This window comes from Sapajus apella, unplaced genomic scaffold (assembly GCF_009761245.1).
Source record: "Sapajus apella isolate SASKATOON/1434 unplaced genomic scaffold, GSC_monkey_1.0 scaffold130, whole genome shotgun sequence".
NCBI classification, from domain to species: Eukaryota; Metazoa; Chordata; class Mammalia; order Primates; family Cebidae; genus Sapajus; species Sapajus apella.
Window position 1 is genome coordinate 222,936 of NW_022437070.1, and position 22,478 is coordinate 245,413.

General features: G+C 42.3%; 1 protein-coding gene across 1 annotated transcript; it reads left to right on the top strand.

Annotated features, from left to right (window-relative positions):
* The first annotated feature begins 4,889 nt into the window (after positions 1-4,889).
* Positions 4,890-17,327, top strand: LOC116539519 (binder of sperm protein homolog 1-like). Its single transcript, XM_032262494.1, has 5 exons — positions 4,890-4,976; positions 11,597-11,626; positions 13,960-14,091; positions 14,603-14,747; positions 17,050-17,327. Exons 1-4 carry the CDS (start codon positions 4,904-4,906, stop codon positions 14,740-14,742), a joined length of 375 nt encoding a protein of 124 aa, XP_032118385.1. The 5' UTR covers positions 4,890-4,903; the 3' UTR covers positions 14,743-14,747; positions 17,050-17,327.
* Positions 17,328-22,478: the final 5,151 nt, after the last annotated feature.

Sequence of the window (22,478 nt, forward strand, 5' to 3'; positions counted from 1 at the left end):
GCACATGCCATGACACCCAGCTAATTCTTGTATTTTTAAGTAGAGATGGGGTTTCACCAGGTTGGCCAGGCTAGTCTCAAACTCCTGACCTCAGCCTCCGAAACTGCTGGGATTATAGGCATGAGCCATAGTGCCCCGACTGAATCAATCTGATTCTCTTTCTACACACTACTTATTTCAGGGCAGGAATGTATATCACAATCATCAGAGGGCCTTTAAGAATACAGACACCAGGCCAGGCACAGTGGCTCACACCTGTAACCTCAGCACTTTGGGAGGCCAAAGTGGGAGGATCACTTGAGCCCAGGAGTTCAAGACCAGCCTGGGTAATATAGCAAGACCCCAAATCTACAAAAAAAAAAATTTTTAATTAGCCAGGCATGGTGGCATGTGCCTGTAGTCCCAGCTACTCAGGAAACTAAGGCAGAAAGATCACTTGAGCTCAGGAGATTGAGGCTGCAGTGAGCTGTGATCATACCACTGCACTCCAGCCAGTGTGAGACCCCATTTTTTTTTGACAGAGTCTCGATTGTTGCCCAGGCTGGAGTGCAGTGATGCGATCTCAGCTCAACGGCAACCTCCACCTCCTGGGCTCAAGCAATCCTCCTGCCTCAGCCTCCTTAGTAGCTGGGATTACAGGCATGCACCACCACGCCCAGCTAATTTGCTGGATCTTTTTGTAGAGATAGGATATTGCCATGTTGCTCAGGCTGGTTTCAAACCCCTAGGCTCAAGTGATCCTCCCACCTCTGCCTCCCAAAGGCATGAGCCAGCACACCTGGCCAATTCAGCCTTTAAAAAGGGGAAAATTCTGTCATTTTCAACAACATAGATGAAACTAGAGGACATTCCACTGGTGAAATGCCACATGATCTCTTTTCTATATGGAATCTTAAAAAGTTGAACTCACAGAAGTAGGGAATAGAATGATAATTACCAGGGGCTGGGGGATGTTGATCAAAGGATACAGATTTTCAGTTAAGAGGAATAAGCTGAGGCCGGGTGCGGTGGCTCATGCCTGTAATCCCAGCACTTTGGGAGGCCGAGGCGGGCGGATCACCAGGTCAGGAGTTCAAGACCAGCCTGGCCAACATGGTGAAACCCCATCTCTACTAAAAATACAAAAATTAGCTGGGTGTGGTGGCACACACCTGTAGTCCCAGCTACTTGGGAGGCCGAGGCAGGAGAATCGCCTGAACCTGGGAGGTGGAGGTTGCAGTGAGCTGACATCATGCCACTACACTCCAGCCTGGGTGACAGAGTAAGACTCTGTCTCAAATAAAAGAAAAAAAGAAGAAGAAGAATAAGCTTTAGTGATCTATTGCACAGAATGATGACTATAATAAATAATGATGCATTGTATGTTTCCAAATTGATTTTTTTTAAGTAGATTATTTTTTTAAATGGAGTCTCTTTCTGTCACCCAGGCTGGGGCGCAGTGGCACCATTTCAGCTCATTGCAACCTCTGCCTCCTGGATTCAAGCGATTCTCAAGCCTCACCCACTCTTTAATGCCCCAGAGAGCCCGATAACACAGACACTATTATCCTGATTTTAGAGAAGAGGAAGTTACGGTTCAGAGAGCATAGTGACGTGGCCAACCTCAAGCAGCTGGTAAATTTTTTATATTCACTTTTCCTTGATTAAACATTTATGGAGCTCCTAGCACTATGCCAGCTGTGCACTTTAAAATATATATATATATATATAAGAACAGGCCAGGTGTGGTGGCTCACGCCTATAATTCCAGCACTTTGGGAGGTTGAGGTGGGTGGATCATGAAGTCAGGAGTTTGAGACCAGTCTGGCCAATATGGTGAAACCCCGTCTTTACTAAAAGTACAAAAATTACCAAGGCGTTGTGGCGCGTGCCTGTAATCCCAGCTACTCAGGAGGCTGAGGCAGAGGTTGCAGTGAGTCGAGATCATACCATTTCAATCCAGTCTGGGTGACAGAACAAGCACCCGTCTCAGAAAAGAAAAAAAAAAAAAAGCCAGGTGTAGTGGCTCATGCCCGTAATCTCAGCACTTTGGGAGGCTGAGGCACGTGGCTGATCACCTGAGGTCAGGCGTTCGAGACCAGCCTGACCAATGTGATGAAACTCTGTCTCTACTAAAAATACAAAAATTAGCCGGGCATGGTGGCGCATGCCTGTAATCCCAGCTACTCAGGAGGCTGAGGCAGAAGAATCACTTGAACCCAGGAGGCAGAGGTTGCAGTGAGCCAAGATCGCACAATTGCACTACAGCCTGGGCAGAAAGAGCAAAACAAAGTAAAAAAAAAAAAAAAAACAGAAACATTTAACATGAGCCCTACTCGCTTTACAAAGGTTTAAGTTAAATGTGCGATACAACATTGTTGACCAAAGGTGCAGCAGATCTCTAAAACATGTTCCTCTGGCTTAATTTTAGTATTTGAAAGATTTTCAAGATTTGTTCAAGCTAGTAATTCTAAATGACATTCTAGAACTATGAAATTCTAGAAATGGAAAAATTTCTTGTGGATTCCATTCTTCTGTTCATACAAACAAAATTCATGACAATATTAGATTTATTCATTCCTAGCTTATTCATCAGTCCTCAGGCATACAGAAATAACAGAAAGACATTACAGACTGGCTGGGTGCAGGGGCTGACGCTTGTAATCCCAGCACTTTGGAAGGCCAAGGCAGAAGGATTGCTTGAGCCCAGGAGTTTGAGACTAGTCTGGGAAACATAGCAAGACACCACCTCTACAAAAAATAAAATTTAAAAATTAGCCAGGATGGTGATGTGGGCCTGCGGTCCCAGCTACTCAGGAAATTGAGGCAGGAGGATTGGTGAGCGCAGGAGTTTGAGGCTGCAGTGAGCTATGGATTGTGCCACTGCACTCCAGCCTGAGCGATACAGCAAGATTCTGTCTTTATTGACGGAGTCTCTCATTCTGTCACCCAGGCTGGAGTGCAGTAGTGCCATTTCGGCTCACTGCAACCTCTGCCTCCCAGGTTCAAGCAATTCTCCTGCCTCAGCCTCCCAGGTAGCTGAGATTACAGGCACGTCCCATCACACCCAGCTAATTCTTTTGTATTTTTTAGTAGAGATGGGGTTTCACCATGTTGGCCAGGCTGGTTTCAAACTCCTGACCTCAAGTGATCCGCCTGCCTCAGCCTCCAAAAGTGCTGGGATCACTGGCTGAGCCATTGTGCCTGGCCTCCAGATTCTGTCTTTAAAAGAGAAATAAATAAAAAATTGACTGACTGCAAATGGGCTGCTAAACTCAATTCCTCTATTTTATTCAGTTGCTAAGGGATTTTTGGATCTCGTATGGCTAATAAAGGGAAACTGACTGAAGAAATACTTGCAGAATGGGAAACCGATGACATGCAATGCAATCGTGATTACACGAAACAAGATGCTAAGGGAAGGATGGGTGGCTCCACAAATGTGATGTCTTAGCACATTTGGTCTTCATAAAGCATCAATAATAATGGCAAAAATACAGTGTGCCAAAGACCACCCACTATGTTGTAGAATATAGTCTACATCCATAAAAGATGTTTAAACAAGAAGGAAAGAGGTGCCGGGTGTGGTGGCTCATGCCTGTAATCCCAGCACCTTGGGAGGCCGAGGTGGGCGGATCATCTGAGGTCAGGAGTTCGAGACCAGCCTGGCCAACACAGTGAAACACTGTCTCTACTAAAAATGCAAAAATGGTGGCACATGCCTGTAATCCCATTTGCTCGGGAGGCTGAGGCAGGAGAATCGCTTGAACACGGAAGATGGAGGTTACAGTGAGCCAGGATCACACCATTGCACTCCAGCCTAGGCAAAAAGAGCAAAACTCTGTCTCAAAAAAAAAAAAAAAAAAAAAAATAGTAACTAAGAACACACTGTGTTTTGGAATCCATGATTAATCTGACCTTTCATAGTTGGAAACGTAGGTGTCCATAGATGCTGCGCCGACTCTTCCTCAGAACTTCAAAGCCATTTGCAGCCCACTAGGTTAATCACCAAGAACAGTGGCCCACACAGAAGGTTCGTGGAGCATAAACAAAGGTGCTTGTATTGGGGAAGCAAAGCTGCTTCTTCAGGAAGCCTCCCTGGGCCCCTCCAGGGGATTCTTGAGCCCTGACTGACAAAGACCAAAAAGGTCTGAGATTCGGGTAAACCTGTGGCTACTCATGGGATTCCGCATGCTTCTCTTCCTGGAAATGACATGAAATTCCTCAGCCTGCATCTTCCCTCCCTGTTATTTTAAGAATTTCTTTTTCTACATTTCTTCCTATGCAAGATAGATAGCTTAACTTTGGAGCAGAGCAAGAGCAAGGAAGGAGGGAGAAGGTGGAGATGAAAGATGAGAGAAGAGAAGGAGGAGGGGAAGGGGGAAGGAGGAGGACGGAGAGGAGGAGGGGAAGGAGGAGGAAGAGGGAAATGAGGAGGAAGAGGGGGAGGAGAGGAAGGAGGAGGAGGGGAATAAGGAGAAGGAGAAAGGGGAGGAGGGGAAGAAGGAAAAGGAGGAGGGGGAAGAGGAGGAGGAAGAGGAGAAGGAGGAAGAAGGACGGGAGGAGGAGGGGCACAAAGGGGAAAAAAGGGAGGAGGAAGGGGAGGAGGAGGAGGAAAGGAAGGAGGAGGAAGCAGAGGAAGAGGAGGAGGAGGAGGGAAAGAGGAGGGAGGAGGAAGAGGAGAAGGAATGGAAGGAGGAGGAGGGGGAGGAAAAAGAGGATGGGGAGGAGGTGGGCAGGAAGGAGGGGAGGGGGAGAGGGGAAGGGAAGAAGGAGGAGGAGGAAGGGAAGGAGGAGAGGGACAAGGAAGAAGTGGGGAGGAGGGAAGAGAGGAGGGGACAGGGAGGAGAAGTGGTTGTGGTTAGTTCCCAGGGCTATAAAGTCCTGGCGATCAGCTGGTCGACCACGTGTGTGTGCTGGGAGCATGGCCTGGCACTGGGGGCTCCTGCTGGCTTGGGTCTGCCTGCTTCACAGTGCGGTGGCTCTTCTAGAGGAAGGTGAGGAGCCAGGGGACCCTGGCTGGGGATAGGGTCCTGCACATCTGCCACTGTACGCCATCAAATCCCAGACGCCACAGAGGGCAGCAGTCGCCTTTGCTTTAGGTACCTTAAGAAAGAAAAAGATACTCTCCCTTTCAGGTCAGAAACACTATCCATGGGTAAAGATTTAAAAAAAAAAAAAATAAGCAAGTTCATCTAATAAAAGCATGAAAGACTAAGAATGTAAATTGAAAAATCCTAGTGACATGTTGCTTGAAATCCATTCTCCCTTCACGCCGGGAGATTTTAAATCCTCAGGCAGAGGTTTTGAAAATGAGACTAATTTTCATAAAGTCGATTTTATTCCTTTTCCAAAGCCTATAACAATTATGAAGCAAAAATCTAAACATAAGAAGGGAATTTACTATAGATGCATCTGACATGTTTGATGATGACAGAGAATAGTTGCAAAAACAATTTCTTATGGAATGGTCGTGAAGAATGATCTTGCATATATTTCTTTTAAGTATTCTTCAGGACATCTTTGCATTAAAAAAAAAATAACACTGTGCTTGCTAATACTTCCTTTTAAAAGAATAGAAAAGAAAAAGATAGTATGACCACTGCTTTCTTATCTGCTAGAATTATTTTATACATATTGAAAAATAACACTTTACTTGGCCATAGGTGTCTTTTTTTTTTTTTAAATCAGACATCATGTTTGTAGCTACATAAAAAAGACTATAGATCAGTGGGGAAAAAAGCTAATTAAGATGATCGTAAAGCTTCTCCACTGTCATTCAATGTCTGGTCTCCTGAATTATTGATGTTATATATTTCCACATAATACTTGTGCTGTTCAGACCCCTAGTGATAAGGCATTTCTCTTAATAATGCGTAAGTCATGGGCCCTGGGCTATTAGCCTGTATTTTAAATAATGTAGTGCGAGTCTACTTTTGATCTGCAAAACTGTTCACTATCTTCCTCTCTCCCCCTTGCAAGCATCTGCTTCCTGGACTTACTGTCTTTTTTGGTTGTTTGTTTTTTTTTTTGTTTTTGAGACAGAATCTTGCTTTGTCAACCTGACTGGAGTGCAGTGGCATGATCTCAGCTCACTGCATCCTCCACCTCCCAGGTTCAAGGGCTTCTCCTGCCTCAGCTTCCCAAGTAGCTGGGACTACAGGCACATGCCACCATGCCCGGCTAATTTTTATATTTTTAGTAGAGATGGGGTTTCACCATGTTGGTCAGGCTGGTCTTGAACTGCTGATCTCAGGAGATCCACCCAACTTGGCCTTCCAAAGTGCTGGGATTACAGGTGTGAGCCACCACGTCCAGCCTATTGTCTCTTAAGAGTTTCTTTTTAGCCACTGAGGAGCAAAGTGCATTTTTTATGTTAGTTGTATTCAGTACAGTCAATAGCAACTGGGTCCCCACCGCAATCCAGTCTGCAGATAGTGAGATGCCATCACAAATAAGGGGAATGTGAAAACATACACATCTAGGGCTCAAAGTCTTGCTCGAAGCCATAGACTAAGCTTGCTTGAAATCCAGAGATGCTGGAGAGAAATCTGAACTCCTAACTTGCCAGGAACAGAGTCTAGTGGGACAGAGGAGGTGAAGGGAGCCTCCGTTCTTGATGAATGGGGATGCAGGAGAGCTCTCGGCTATGGTTCCTACCCTTCCCCTTTGGAGAAGCATTGCATTTTAGTGGTTTAGAAGTGACATGATAGGCTTGCTACGTGCACAGGCTCTAGTGGGAACATTAGTGCATGATCTAGTGGGAAGACAGAAGACGAAACAGACCGAGTGTGGCACCTGCTAAATCTGTATGCCTGACCTGAAAAAGGAAACGTGGATGAATTGGCAAGACTTCACAAAGGACTTGGTTGAGTGATCTTGTTCCAGGGCTAGAAATTTGCCGTGTACAAAAGGTCATGGCTATTCCAAGTCGACGGGTTGTCTAAGGGATTACATGGGAGTGGGGAGGGGTAGGAGGAGGGGGAGGAGGGGGAGGAGGGAGAGGAGGAAGAAGGAGGGGAGGAGGAGGGGGAGAAAGAGGAGTTTCTTTTGAGCTACTGAAGAGCAAACTCCAAGTTTTTGATGCTGGTTGTATTCAATACAGACAATAGCAACCGGGTCCCCACCGCAATCCGGCTTGCAGATAGTAAGATGTCATCACAAATAAGGGGCATGTGAAAACTCATAGACATCTAGGGCTCAAAGTCTTGCTTGAGGCCATGGATTAAGCTTGGTTGGAATCCAGAGAGGCCAGAGGGAAATCTGTAACTCGCCAGGGGCAGAGTCAAGTGGGACAGAGGAGGTGAAGGGAGCCTCAGTTCTTGATGAATGGGGATGCAGGAGAGCTCTCGGCTATGGTTCCTCCTCATCCTCACTAGAGGAGCACTGCATTTTAGTGTTTTAGAAGCAGTGACATGACAGGCTTGCTAGGCGCACAGGACACAGAGACTAAACAGCACGAGCGTCTCCACTTATGAGCATGTGATCTGCACCTCCGCCTCTTCCCACTGGTGCCTGACCTAGTGGGTTTTTAAAAAACTCAGCTGGTGATTCTAATACGCAGCAAAGCTTGTGAAGCCACTAAGATATATAGATTTTTAATCTATAATTTAACTTTGACAAAGTTATGTAATTATTTTACTAATATCTTATTGAAAAGGTCATAGGGTCTATGGGATTGTCTTGAAACCAATTTTGAGGGGTTCAAATCCTTCCTTTTTCGTTTAAGAGTTTTACGTAAGTAGATTCTTCAAATGTGTGATAAGGAGGGGGGCAGCCGTAGAACCATTCTAGGTTGGTAGATATTCGCTCAATAGTTAAAACTTTTCGTTTTTGGCCGGGCGCGGTGGCTCAAGCCTGTAATCCCAGCACTGTGGGAGGCCGAGGCGGGTGGATCACAAGGTCAAAAGATCGAGACCACCCTGGTCAACACGGTGAAACCCCGTCTCTACTAAAAATACAAAAAATGAGCTGGGCATGGTGGCGTGTGCCTGTAATCCCAGCTACTCAGGAGGCTGAGGCAGGAGAATTGCCTGAACCCAGGAGGCGGAGGTTGCGGTGAGCCGAGATCGCGCCATTGCACTCCAGCCTGGGTAAGAAGAGCGAAACTCCGTCCCAAAAAAAAAAAAAAAAAAAATTTTCGTTTTGAGGAGAAGGCTTCTCAGATTATAAAAATTATTAGAATAACTGCTGTTAGTGAAATAAATCGGCCTACAGATGAGATAATATTTCATGTAGTGTATGCATCGGGGTAATCTGAGTATCGTCGAGGCATGAACTATTGCACTGGTCCGTTATGACTGCTGCTTAAATAATACGTGCCTAAGGAAAACGTTTTAATTTCAAGACGCAAAGGCAGCCAGGACAATTTAGCTGAAAAGCAAACTTGTTGAATGAAGAAACATGAGCAAATAGCAAAGTAGTCAGTAATGAATAAAACAGACACAACAAATTCAGAATTAAAATCATTGCTTTTGCAAAAATCTTTTCAAAAAACAAAAAAAAAAAGTCATTACTTTTTTAAGCATAATATACAAATTTGGTGAACTAGTTATGAACACAGATTATGTTGAGTTATAATGCTTTTATATGAGAGATATCTGCAAATTAATTATAGTATGTGTAAGTTCTCTTAATCAACATGACATTTGCAAATTTATTTGTTGGTAAATTGTGCTTTTCTATCTTACATTATTTTAATGGTTATTAAGCATCATGTAGCATGGGCTGTTTGAAAAAAAATCAAATTTTTCTTTCTTTTTTTTTTTTTTTTTTTCCGAGACAGAGTTTTGCTCTTGTTACCCAGGCTGGAGTGCAATGGCGCGATCTCGGCTCACCGCAACCTCCGCCTCCTGGGTTCAGGCAATTCTCCTGCCTCAGCCTCCTGAGTAGCTGGGATTACAGGCACGCACCACCATGCCCAGCTAATTTTTTGTAGTTTTAGTAGAGACGGGGTTTCACCACGTTGACCAGGATGGTCTCGATCTCTTGACCTCGTGATCCACCCGCCTCGGCCTCCCACAGTGCTGGGATTACAGGCGTGAGCCACCGTGCCCGGCTGCAAATTTTCCACTCTGTATTTATTCTATATTCATTCTATGTTCTATTTCATCCTAAAGTTATGACTATTTTTCTTTTTTTATCTTGTTTTCTTCTATCTCCTTCTTAAATTAAGTTATGACTATTCTTAAAGACTCAATTAAATGAACTTTATAAAAGGTATTTAATATTTAACTAAACACATGCTGGTTTTAAATCAAATAACCTTTACATAAAGTCACTTCAGGAACCATGCACAGTGACAAAACAAAAAATTCAAGTTCTAAGGAGGGGAGGTAAATATTACAGGTTTAATGGCTCATAAAGGAACAACGGCTGAGAAAAGCTGCTTTAAGGAAAAAAAAGTAAAGTTATCAGGCAGTTTCTTTCATTCCAGGAATATTAGGATATTCAAACTGGGGAGGACTTGACATCCTAACGTTCTCTCCATTTTACAGCAAAGCAAACTGAAGGCAGACTGTTGGTAAGTGGTTGAGCCTGTGCCCTGATTTGGGCCATTACTTCCTACTGAACCAACCCCTCCAAGGGGAATTCAAATTGAATTACCATATTCTTAACCTTTTTTAAATTAACGGAACTTAACACTTCCGAACTTTGTCTCTAAGATGATGGAAACAGCCAGGCGCAGTGTTGCACGCCTGTAATCCCAGAACGTTGGGAGTCTGAGGCAGGCAGATCACAAGGTCAAGAGATCGAGACCATCCTGGCCAACATGGTGAAACCCCATCTCTACTGAAATACAAAAATTAGCTGGGCGTGGTGGCGTGTGTCTGTAGTCCCAGCTACTCAGGAGGCTGAGGCAGGAGAATTGCTTGAACCTGGAAGGCGGAGGTTGCAGTGAGCCGAGATCACGCCACTGCACTCTAGCCTGGCCCCTAGCAACAGAACAACTCTGTCTCAAAAAAAAAAAAAAAAAAAAAGATGATGGAAATAATGCTTGCCTCACAAAATTGCTCTGATAAGTTAAATAAAATATAGTTTTCAGGATATATAAGATGCTTAGAGCATTTATTTGCATTCCTACATACCTCAGAGGTATCGTTCTTATTTTTCTCTCCTAGAGGGAGAGGTTTCCATTTTGAAAGTGACAGCTCCAAAGACATGAATCTCTGATGGAATTCAGGTACTCAATGAGAATTGGTGACTAAAAAATAAAAACCGAAAATAAAAATCAGAAACCTATGATGAAGTGGTTTTTTTTTGAAAAAAAAAAAAAAAAAAATGTGAGAAAAGTAAATCATTTACTTTTGCCTGGTCAATTTTTTGTTTTAAAAATAATTTTAATTATTCCTATCCTTTAATAATATTTGGAAAATACAGTTAAAGCATACGGAAAATAAGAAATCACCCACAATCACACTACCAAAAATAAGCTCTATTGAACTGTGATGCCTAATTTTCAAAATAGTATTATTCTTACTAGAATAGAAATTGGTGAAATCTCTTCATTTATTTTATCTTAAAGTAACACAAGTATTTGTTCAAAATTGTGTCTTTCAGATGAAATACAACCAACTGTAGGTGAGTTGATCAAAAAACTTTTATTAGGGTTTCTTTTAAATTTTTTGCAATAAAATGTGAAACCACTGAATATTTCCTTTCCTGGTACGAAATCATATTTTTCATTAAAGATTACTATTTTATGTACATATATAAAGTAAATTTCATGTTTAAAATGTTAAGAAAAAGAAGAAGAGATAAATCATAATTTTAATGTTAATTTTACTTTTGGGTGATTAAACATTTCATTACACATAACTTCATCATGTGATTTTTTTTGCAAAAAAATCAAATATTATGAAAATAAGAAATAGAAAATGCCTTTTGCCAACTAAAAATGAAGTACAAATTTTTCCACATCTATTTATATGCTCATTTTTATTAACACCTACTTGATATTATAAAGCCAATGTCATTTTAAAATTCCCTCAGGGATTAATATTTTTTAACTAATTTTTATTCTTAAACTAATACTAATCATGCTGAAATAAACATTCTTAATCTAAGTGTCATTCTCATTAAAACTAGGAAAGCACAGGAGTGTTACATTAACACTATTTTAGGTTCTAATATAAGTGATATTGTAAGAAGAAAAATGTATATAAAATAACAGGCAAAATTATTTTATGATTGTATACTTTAAATCCCTAAGAACATGAATAAAAATTATTAGTTTTAATAAAGTAATATAGCAATGTGGCTGGATACAAGATAAACATATAACAGTCAATAATTTTTCTCTATTTCCACTGGTAAGAACCAACTGGACATTGATGGAAATGGAAAACATTCTGTTTAACATCAATGACCAAAAAAAAAAAAAGCACTTTGGAATTAAATCCATGAGAAATGTGTATGACTTATATAAAATAAATAAGAAAATCATATTGAAGAGCAAAAAAAATACATTTTGAAAAAGAGATAATGCCATGTTCTTGGATGGAAAACATGATGCCATAATAATATCACTTTTTCTCAAACTAACATTTTTATTTAATTTTCATTTTAAAGCCTAAGAATAGTGAAATAAATGTCAGCTCTAAAATTTATTTTTCAGAAACTATAACTCATTTTCCAGAGATTAGAGGTAAGTTTATCAGAAAACTTTTATTATTAATGTATATTTTAATTATGTAAAAATGGGGAATCAGTAATGTTTTTTCAGCAAAAAATATATATATATAATTTTTTCTTTTTGTATAAAATGTAACATAAGTGCCTTGTAAACAGATAAAGAAAAAGGAGATATAGAAGTCACCCTGAACTTTCATCAGCACTAAATGTGTCTACTGTTTAATTTCTGCCAATCTAATAGGAAATACTAGATTTTAAATGTATATAGAAAACATCCAATAATAATTAGGAATATTATGAACAAAGTGCTGGAGTAGAGAAATATTTTATTTCATCAGATATTTAGCTATACTAAAATACTGTAATATAAACAACATGGAATCAGCCTATGAAGACAGAAGAGGAGGAGGAGGAGGGTAAAATGAAGAAGAGGAGGAATAGGAAGAAAGAGGAAGAGGAGAGGAGAAGAAAGAAAGAAAGATTTTGTGATACTTGCTGGCTGCAGAGCCTGCTCATTTTACCACCATGCTTTCTTACATCTCTGATAATTTCAAGATACTTGATTGAAAGTATAGGATGGATCCCAGGATATATTCGAATAATCCATGGTTTTAAACATGATTGTTTAAATGGTACCGGTGGTTTATTTCATCACAGGCCTCTCATTACTATTTGAAATAAAATTAAGTTGCATTCCCCTTTTGTATCATATACAAAACTAAATTCTTGCTTAATCAAATTTTAAATATAAGAGGAACAAAATTGTTTAAGAAGAAAATGGAAAAAATATATATTGCCTAAGGACCAGCAGATCTTTTAAAGCAAGGCAGGAATCATCTATAATACATGTCAACATTTTTAAAAGTGTGTAAATGCTTCGTGCTGATGAAAATTCAGGTAAAGGAACACAATTGGTGGGAAAGACTAATTGCCATTGTCCTTTGAGAAAGCAATACTCATCAATGTTAAAATTTTATATACACTTTGTCCTTGTAACCTTGCTTTGGGGATTCTATGGAAACAAATACTTCAATACATAAGGATTTAAATACATGAAATGTTTACTACAGTTATATTTACAGTGGGAAAAAATCTGAATGTGGGAAATATTGAATTAATTGTGGTGAATCCATATCACAGAACATGAATCAGCATTAGAAAGAAATTAAGGCTGGACTCAGTGGCTCATGCCTGTAATCCCAACATTTTTGGAAGCCAAGGCAGGGGAACAGTTGAGCTCAGGAGTCTGAGACCAGCCTGGGCCACATAATGAGATCTCATCTTTACAAAAAATTTTAAAATTAGCTGGGCATAGTAGCACACACCTGTAGTCCCAGTTACTCAGGAGGTTGAGGTGGGAGGATCACTTGAGCCCAGGAGAATGAGGCTGCAGTGAGCCATAAAGAAGTCAGAGCTACACAGTCACTTTAAGAGGATTTCTATGGTGTATTCAGTTGGAAACTCAAGTATAAAATGATTCATTTTGAAGGGCAGCAAAATATCCTGTATGTGTACCTATATGTGTATATGCATATATAACTATGTATATCCTGTATACAACCATACAGCATATATACAAAATCATGTAACATATATGTGCATATATATATAAAACCATACAACATATACATTACATATATCCGTGTTGTATGAGAGGGGGAGAGAAAGAGAGATGATGGAAGGAGGTGAAAATAAGACATCCAGGGCAGAGGAGAAGAATTGTTTGGTAGATAAATACCCACATTTATGTTTCTATGCCTAGGAGAGATTTCTGAAACTGGGGCAAGCCAGGCGTGGTGGCTCACACCTGTAATCCCAGCACTTTGGGAGGCTAAGGTGGGCAGATCACCTGAGGTCAGGAGTTCAAGACCAGCCTGACCAACATGGAGAAACCTCGTCACTACTGAAAATACAAAAATGAGCTGGGCGCAGTAGTGGGTGCCTGTAATCCCAGCTACTCAGGAGGCTGAGGCAGGAGAATCACTTGACACTGTGAGGCGAAGTTTGCAGTGAGACGAGATTGTGCCATCACACTCCAACCCGGGCAAAAAGAGCGAAACTCTGTCTCGAAAAAAGAAAGAAGGAAAGAAAGAAACTGGGGCAAATGCTACAGAAAATTTTGAGACTCTTTATGCCCTGGGAACAAGTAGGGCAGGGGCAGGAATAGAAAACAAAAGACCTTCGTCATTAGAGGGCCAAAGCTCTGCTATTGAGTGGTGCAATAACATTTACTACAGCCACAAGCAATGGGTAACAGACCCTAGGAAGGCAATGGCTTGATAACCTCTCTTGATAACCTCTCTCCTAACACACCCAGAGACAGATGAAGACTTTTGTTTTCTCTAGATGGGGAGTGTGTCTTTCCATTCTACTATAAAAACGGAACACACTATGACTGCATCAAGGGCAAGGCAAAACACAAATGGTGCTCATTAAACGAGACTTACAAAGGATACTGGAAGTATTGCGCTAGAGAAGGTGAGTGTCCTGCCTCTACACACCTCAGAGCAGTAATCTCGGTCTCTGAGGAGAAACGCAAGAGGGTTCTGAAAATAGAATCCATAGCCAATTGTGAAAATAAAGGATGTTCAATTTCTGACGGTATAAGAATCACATTGCACCAAAGATATGTTATGAGCACTTGAACCATATTATTTTGAAAAGAAAGAATCTTTTTAGTAGAACGTCAAAGTAATATGGGATCTGAGTGCCCCACCAATATTGGTCCTTTGTGCCTTTGGTGGAATAGGGCAGAGCAGATGATACTGAGTGGGAAGCAAAAGTGTGTGTATGCATGTGCACATGTGTGCATATGTGTGTGTCTGTGTGAGTGTGCATGTGTGCACATGTTTGCTCATGTGTGTGCATTCATGTGAATGTACCTATGCATTTGTGCACGTGTGTGCATATGTGGGCATGGTGCGGTGGAGGGGGTCCAAATTAGAAAGGTTTCTCTCTCCAACTGCTTCTTCCACTTTTTCCTCTGCAGATTTTGCAAGCTGTGTATTTCCCTTCTGGTACAGACGCTTGATCTACTGGGAGTGTACAGATGATGGGAATGCATTCGGGAGGAAATGGTGTTCACTGACCCAGAATTTTAACAAGGACCGAGTTTGGAAATATTGTTAATGATGGTGAGATTTACCAGGGGCGGGGGATAAAGACGTTTAATCATTCTCTTTGGAAAGAACCTACAGTTTTTGTTGGCAGAGGAGAACCCTTACTCATTAGAAAGGGTTGTTTGTTTGTTTTTTTTCTTTTTTTCTGAGATGTGAGCTGAAGGTGATCTAACTATAAATAACTAGAGGTTTTTGATTAAGGATTATGGGTTTTAATATGGAAATCTGTAATTTAGCCTCAGCACTTTAATTGCTAACTGTAAAATTAGTCCTTTTTAAAAATGACGTCTATGGGATAGGCGTGGTGGCTCATGCCTATAATCCCAGTGCTTTGGGAGGTCGAAAAGGAAGGATTGCTTGAGGCCAGGAGTTCAAGACCAGCCTGGACAACATAGCAAGATCCCGTTTCTAAAAAAAAAAAAAAAAAAAATGTTTTCAATTAACTAGGCACACACTTGTAGTCTCAGCTACGCAGGAAGTTGAGGCAGGAGGATCACCTGAGTTCAAGAGTTCAAGGTTGTAGTGAGCTGTGAGGAAAGGGAGACCCATCTCTAAAATAAGATCAATGAAGTAAGTGTATAGACTTTGGAAGACAGTGACGTGTCAGTGTAGATTCATCCATTGTAACAAATGTTCCACTCCGGTGGAGGAATTGATAACGAGGTGGCTGTGTGTACATGGGAAATTTTTGTATCTACTACTTAATTTTTCTGTGACTTCAAACTGCTCTAAGGCCAGGTGCAGTGGCTCACACCTGTAATCCTAGCACTTTGGGAGGCCAAGGTGGGTGGATCACCTGAGGTCAGGAGTTCAAGACCAGCCTGACCATGAGGGTGAAACCCCATCTTTAGAAAAAATAAAATAAACTAAATTTTTTTTAAACTGCTCTAAAAAATAACTTGCATTGGCCAGGCGCAGTGGCTCATGCCTGTAATCCCAACACTTTGGGAGGCCAAGGAGGGCAAATCACAAGGTCAGGAGATCGAGACTATCCTGGCTAATATGGTGAAACCCCATCTCTACTAAAAATACAAAAATAATTGGCTGAGCATGGTCGCACGTGCCTGTAATCCCAGCTACTCAGGAGGCTGATGCAGAAAAATCACTTGAACCAGGGAGTCGGAGGTTGCAGTGAGCCGAGATCGCACCACTGCACTCCAGCCAGGTGACAGAGTAAGACTCCATCTCAAAAATAAAAAATAATGTGTATTTTAAAATGCATTGCCTTAACGAAGAATATGGTTTTTTAAAAAAGTGATAACTGAGGTGGTACCTGAAATAGGAATACAGGTGTGGAGGTAAAGTATCAGAGGGAAGTTTAAAAAGGCTCAGATATGAAACACATGAATGAAGGCAACAAAGCTGGGTGCATTTTACAAGGTGAGGGAGAGCCACTGGGGCAGGTCCATGGTGAGTATCCCGAGAGCCAGGCGGTGGGCATGCCAGCACTTGAGAGCTGGCTAAGTCCAAAGAGAAGCCACAGAGCAGCGTTCAGTAAGCAGAATCTGGACAGAATCCAATTTGATGATAGAGGCCAGGAACAGTGGCTGACGCCTGTAATCCCAGCACTTTGGGAGGCAGAGGCAGGAGGATCGCTTGAGCCCAGCCTGGGCTACCTAGCAAGACTTCATCTCTACAAATAATTTTAAAAATTAGGCAGGCATAGCAGCACATGCCTGTGGTCCCAGCCACTAAGGAGGCTGAGGTAGGAGGATCACTTGAGCCCAGGGATTTGAGGCTGCAGTGAGCAGTGATTTCGTCCCTACACTCCAGCCTGGGCCACAGAGTGAGACTCTGTTTCTTAGAAATTAACATTAAAAATTAAATTAAGACACAAATGTAATTATAAGGCAAATTGCTTTGGCTCTGGGTGGACAATGGAAAGATGAAATGGCCACGGACTGAATCTGGTACCCCGCTTGAAGCTGGGAGGCCGTGGTTGCAGTAGGCCGAGATCACTCCACTGCCCTCCAGCCTGGGTGGCAGAGCGAGACTCCATCTAAAAAAAGAAAGAGAACGCGGCTGTGGAGGTAACCAACCTATGGGAGCTGAGGGAATTAATACCTCAACCTCCTTCCCTGTCATCTCCTGCCAGTGCTTCCCATCGGTCAAGCCCAAGTAGAAAGCAAAGGGGAAGGAGCTCAACGATGAATGAGGGGTGGAGAGTGAGCCGGCAGGTGCATGCAGGTGGCACTCAGCATGGCTGGGAACATGAGTTTTAATCCCACCAAACTAAATGACGAGATTCCCACCACAGCGTAAAGCTGCCCAAGGGGCCACACTGAGAAGGGCAATGTTTGTTTGGGTTTATTTCCAGGTGGGTGTGTTGGTGGGTGTGGAAGAAGAACAGAGGGCTGAGGATAGAGTATGTACAAAAGAAAGATCCATGAGGATAAACAAGGAGCCGGAAGTGAATAAATGCCAAAGATGGCGGTGAAGAAAAGGAGAAGGAAGTAGAGGCCCAACACACCGGAAGTCCCACCTGATTTTGACTTCTTCCCGCTGCGTCGGAGCAGTGGCGGGAACACTAACAAGATGGCGCCCTCCTGCATGCACTTGGCTCACTTATTTCTCTTGTGATATCCAATAAAGAGTCTCCAGGCAAATGTGGTCTTTCTTTTTTGGCTGAATTGAAGGGTCCAATCTCTTAACAACCACCTCTTGTGGCAACCAGCAACTCCCAAATGTTGAACCAGTACTTCAGCCAGCTTCCCCTTTCTCTTCACCCCAAAATATCTGCAGAATAAAATGGTGCTTGACTTTTTATTGTGGTTGTGAAACAGATGACAGGCAAGGTTACGAATGAAGTGTGTGTGTTTGTGTGCACACGTGGATTCCCATGGAGGAGGAAGGACCACGTTGATGGATAAGTTGGCCTAAAATGACTTGAATGTGCTGGTGATGGATGAGATGGCACCAATAAAATGACAGGAAACTGTTCCCTGGAAGTGAGTAAAATACTCCAAAATTTTTAAGAAAAACACAGAATCATGCAAAAACTACTGGTCTGGCATGTTACTGCCTACATTATTATAGAAAGACTTATTTACCAAGTCTGGATATAATGTCTATTATATATGGGGGGATGGGGATGTGTGTATGTACACACACATACACATACACACACACGCGCACACATATGCATATATAGGAAGGAAATAAAACTGGGAAATTTTTTAATTTTTTAAAACTTTAATTAAAAAGATATTCTGCTATTTCAATATATTAAAATAAACACTCTCTCCATCTCAGCTTCAATATTCTAATTCTACACATCTGAGGTAACCATGGTGAAGAATTTTCTATTTTCAATTTCTATTTAAAATCCAGCTCTACATAACTAGCCTAAAGATTACCGTAGGCCAGGCACAGTGGCTCATGCCTGTAATCCCAGCACTTTGGGAGGCCAAGGCAGGCAGATCACGAGGTCACGAGTTTGAGACCAACCTGGCCAACATGGTGAAACCCATCTCTGCTAAAAATACAAAAAATTAGCAGGGCGTGGTGGTGCGCACCTGTAATCCCAGCAACTCGGGAGGCTAAGGCAGGAGAATTGCTTGAACCCAGGAGGTGGAGGTTGCAGTGAGCTGAGATCAAACCATTGCACTCCAGCCTGGGCGACAGAGCAAGACTCCATCTCAAAAAGAAAAGAAAAGAATACAGTAAGAGATTTGATTCAAATAAGTATATCAAGGTTATCAGGGTTATAGGCAAACTAACGCAAGAACAGAAAACCAAACACTGCATGCTCTCACTTATAACTGAGAACTGAACATGGAGAACAAACACATGGAGACAGAGAAAAGAGCAACAGACACCAGGGCCCACTTGATGGTGGAAAGAGGTAGAAGGGAGAGAATCAAAAAATTACCTATAAAGTCCTACGTTTATTACATGGGAGATGAAATAACCTGAGCACCGAAGCCCTTTGACACCCAATTTACCTATGTAATAAACCTGCGCGGGTACCCCGAGCCTAAAATAAAAGTTTTAAAATATATGTACATATATATCAAGGTTAGCATGTGACAACTGGAATCAGGTATTCAGTCTGTCAACCTAAACGAGATAAGACTTTTAACACCACCCCCTTGTTAAATTGTGAAATCTAGCAGATTTTAGATTCCGCTCACTATTTACACATGTTGAAGAAGAGGAAAGTGCCAATTATCTTATTTTTTTTTTTTCTTTTTTTGAGACAGAGTCTCACTCTGTCGCCCAGACTGGAGTGCAGTGGTGCGATCTCGGCTCACTGCAACCTCCACCTCCCGGGTTTAAGCGATTCTACTGCCTCAGCCTCCTGAGTAGCTGGGATTACAGGCGGACACCACCATGATCAGGTAATTTTTGTAGTTTTTTTTTTTTTTAGTAGAGACGGGGTTTCATCATTTTGGTCAGGCTGGTCCCAAACTCCTGACCTCATGATCTGCCCACCTCGGCCTCCCAAAGTGCCTGGATTACAGGCGTGAGCCACCGTGCCCAGCCTATCTTTTGATTTGGTGGAGCAAACCCCAGGTATTTATCTTGTTTAGGAATGCAGAGATTGAATTACAACCAGCGGAGCAGAAGAACAAGTATGAAAAACAGAATGATAACTTTTTCTTCAAAGGCTGTTAACATAGGACAGAACAACCATTTCTAAAGACTTTTCAGTATTCCAGAACCTTTTGGTTCAAATTATATTTCCAAGGCTTTAATAATGGACAAGACAAATTGGTAACAGATATTAATATTATGATAAATCTCCTTGCATGGTAAAACAAGATGAGTGTTCTTAGGGTGTTCTCAATTAATAAGAAAGGAACTATTTAGTATAAATAAATGCTATGCTAAAAATTGGGGTAAGAAGGCCGGCACAGTGGCTCACGCCTGTAATCCCAGCACTTTGGGAGGCCCGGGGGACAGATCTCAAGGTCAGGAGTTCAAGACCAGCCTGGCCAACATGGTGAAACCCCATCTCTGCTAAAAATACAAAAATTAGCTGGGCATGGTGGCAGGGGCACCCGTAATCCCAGCTATTCAGGAGGCTGAGGGAGGAGAATCGCTTGAACCCGGGAGGTGGAGGCGGCAGTGAGCTGAGGTCATGCCACTGCAATCCAGCCTGGGTGATAGACTCCATGTCAAAAATTAATTAATTAATTGATGAATTAACTAACTAAACAGAGATTCTAGGGGTAAGGGGAGTCCAGAGAATGGGACCTCCAGGATCAGGGATCACTTCTAGGAAGGGACATCATCCAGGCTGGGTCCCGATAGTTTAATGACAATTAGGCAGGTGCAGAAGTGAAGGAATAGACGTCCAGCTCAGGGGATGGCATGTCTAGAAGCCCCATGACCACACAGACACAGACACACAGAGACATACACACACAGACACATACATACACAGACACACACAGACAGACACACACAGACACACACACAGACAGACACACACAAAACCTCCACTCTTAAACTTATCCACATGAGTCATAATCTTCAATTTATCAACACACACCCAGCATTGTTAATTAAAAATGCCACAGACGTGGATGGAAAAACACAGAGTGTTTCATGTGTATGGCCTGAGTTACTTCTAAAAAGGTTTCAGAGTTTATATAGATAGATGTGGATGCCTAAATAGAAAGACACAGATAATCGACAGAGAGATGTCAGCTCATATTTTAAAGTGTGTTCTTTCTATAGATTACGGTTTAAAAAAAGAAAGGAAACGTTGTCTTTGTGAACCCAGAAATCTCCTCTTAATCTTTAACAAGGAATAGGAAATCTTTTGTAAAGAATAAGGCTGGCTTGTTTTTCCGGTCTACGAATGCCAGCAGAAAGCAATGCTTTTGAAGTGGGTTTAAATGTTTCAGTGGAGACAGGCAGAGCCTGCTGTGACTGAGCCCAGGGGGTGGCAATTAATTCCGAAGAGGCCGAGTGATGCTGGTTATTGCACCAGACGACAGAGTATACTGTACTCACTCATCAGGTCCTAGGGAATGGCTGATGGAAGAGAGACATCTAGTGGTGATAAATTTATCACAGATTTTTTTTCACAAATGAATTCAACCGGCAGCTCACTAAAGACATTCCTTGCGCTGGGTGCAGTGGCTCATGCCTGTATTCCCAGCAATTTAGGAGGTCGAGGTGGGTAAATCACCTGAGGTCAGGAGTTCAAGACCAGCCTGGCCAACATAGTGAAATCCCGTCTCTACTAAAAATACAAAAATTAGCTGGGTGTGGTGATGCAAGCCTGTAAGGAGCTACTAAGGAGGCTGAGGCAGGAGAATGGCTTGAGCCCGGAAGGTGGAGGTTGCAGAGAGCCGAAACCATGCCATTGCACTCCAGCCTGGGCGACAGAGTGAGATTCCATCTCAAAAAAAAAAAAAAAACAGTGCACAGGAGAGCCACAGTATAATGGCCAGACCGGACCCATCCATCTAGAGTCATGGTTTTTCTCCTGGTTCCAGGCACAAGTCAGTTCTCCAACTAAATGCCCCTGAGTGAAGGTAAGGCTGGGAAACCAGGAAGTCAGACACTGCTATCAGGCCATAGTGCAGACAAGTTAGAAAACACAAAGGAAAGGCAGGCGTGATTGCTCACGCCTGTAATCTCAGCACTTTGGGAGCAGAGCGGGGTGGATAACCTGAGGTCAGGTCAGGAGTTCGAGACCAGCCTGGCCAACACGGTGAAACCCTGTCTCTACTAAAAATACAAGATTAGCCAGGTGTGGTGGTGTGTGCCTGTAATCCCAACTATTTAGGAGGCTGAGGCAGGAAAATAGCTAGAGCCTGGGAGGCAGAGGTTGCAGTGGGCCGAGATCATACCATTGCGTTCCAGCCTGGGTGACTAGAGCCTAATTCTGTCTCAAAAAGAAAGACAGAAAAAAAGAAAGGAAGGGAGGGAAGGAGGGAGGGAGGGAGGGAGGGGGGAAATACAAAGGAAAATACATAAACTTTCCAGAGCCTACTGAATACTGGTTTTGAGCAAAGATTAGTTTTCAAGGACTAGGAATGCCACTGACATCCAGTGATTAGAATGGAAAATTATAGGAACATGAGATAGAGTCCTGATTTAAGTTCACTTCTCTGTCTTAGCTCAGTGTAATAACAAACGCTTTCTGCAATTATTTCCACGGGGCCCAGGAGTAATACAGTTTGAAAAAAATATTTTCAGAAAGGTGTATGACTCACATGGGTTCCCAGAGCCATGGGCCCAGCTATGAAGACAGGGAAGTCACACAGGATGTCACTGTAGTTACCCTCCTACAAGAATGATGTGTGTAAAGAAATATTACGTTCCTTGGGAACTGCGGAGCTTGGCGGCACCAACAGACTTGAAAGACTGTTGTCAAACTCTATTCATTTTTCTAATGAGCCACTACAAAAAAAAATGCTGAGGCTTAAACAATGACCATGATTTATTCTTATGTCAACCAAGTCAACCTACTCCTTTTGTACCTGCTCTTCGACATTGATTTTATTCCCAGAGACTCTGGTCTTAGGTAAGCACCTGCTTAGAGTGTGTAGTTACATGCCCCGGCCAAACGCAGGAGAAGCTGATAAACACAGTGTAGCCAGGCAGCTAGGTAATCAGTTTCCATTGTGCTACAATTAGGATGAAGGGGAGAATGGACTTCTGTAAACTCTCCCTCGTGGCTCCTGAAATATAATCCACTTCCTGGCACTGGAAGGGCATCTTGCAGCGGGGTCATTCTACAAAACTGACTTACTTCTTCCATGAGAATTTTTTTTTTTTTTTTTT

What these genes read in the sequence shown, in the direction of transcription:
- LOC116539519 (XM_032262494.1), top strand. Translation starts at nt 4,904, where the DNA reads ATGGCCTGGCACTGGGGGCTCCTGCTGGCTTGGGTCTGCCTGCTTCAC. An exon ending in GGTGGCTCTTCTAGAGGAAG is followed by an intron (nt 4,977 to 11,596) that starts GTGAGGAGCCAG and finishes TTTATTTTTCAG; the next exon opens with AAACTATAACTCATTTTCCA. An exon ending in GAAGTATTGCGCTAGAGAAG is followed by an intron (nt 14,092 to 14,602) that starts GTGAGTGTCCTG and finishes TTTCCTCTGCAG; the next exon opens with ATTTTGCAAGCTGTGTATTT.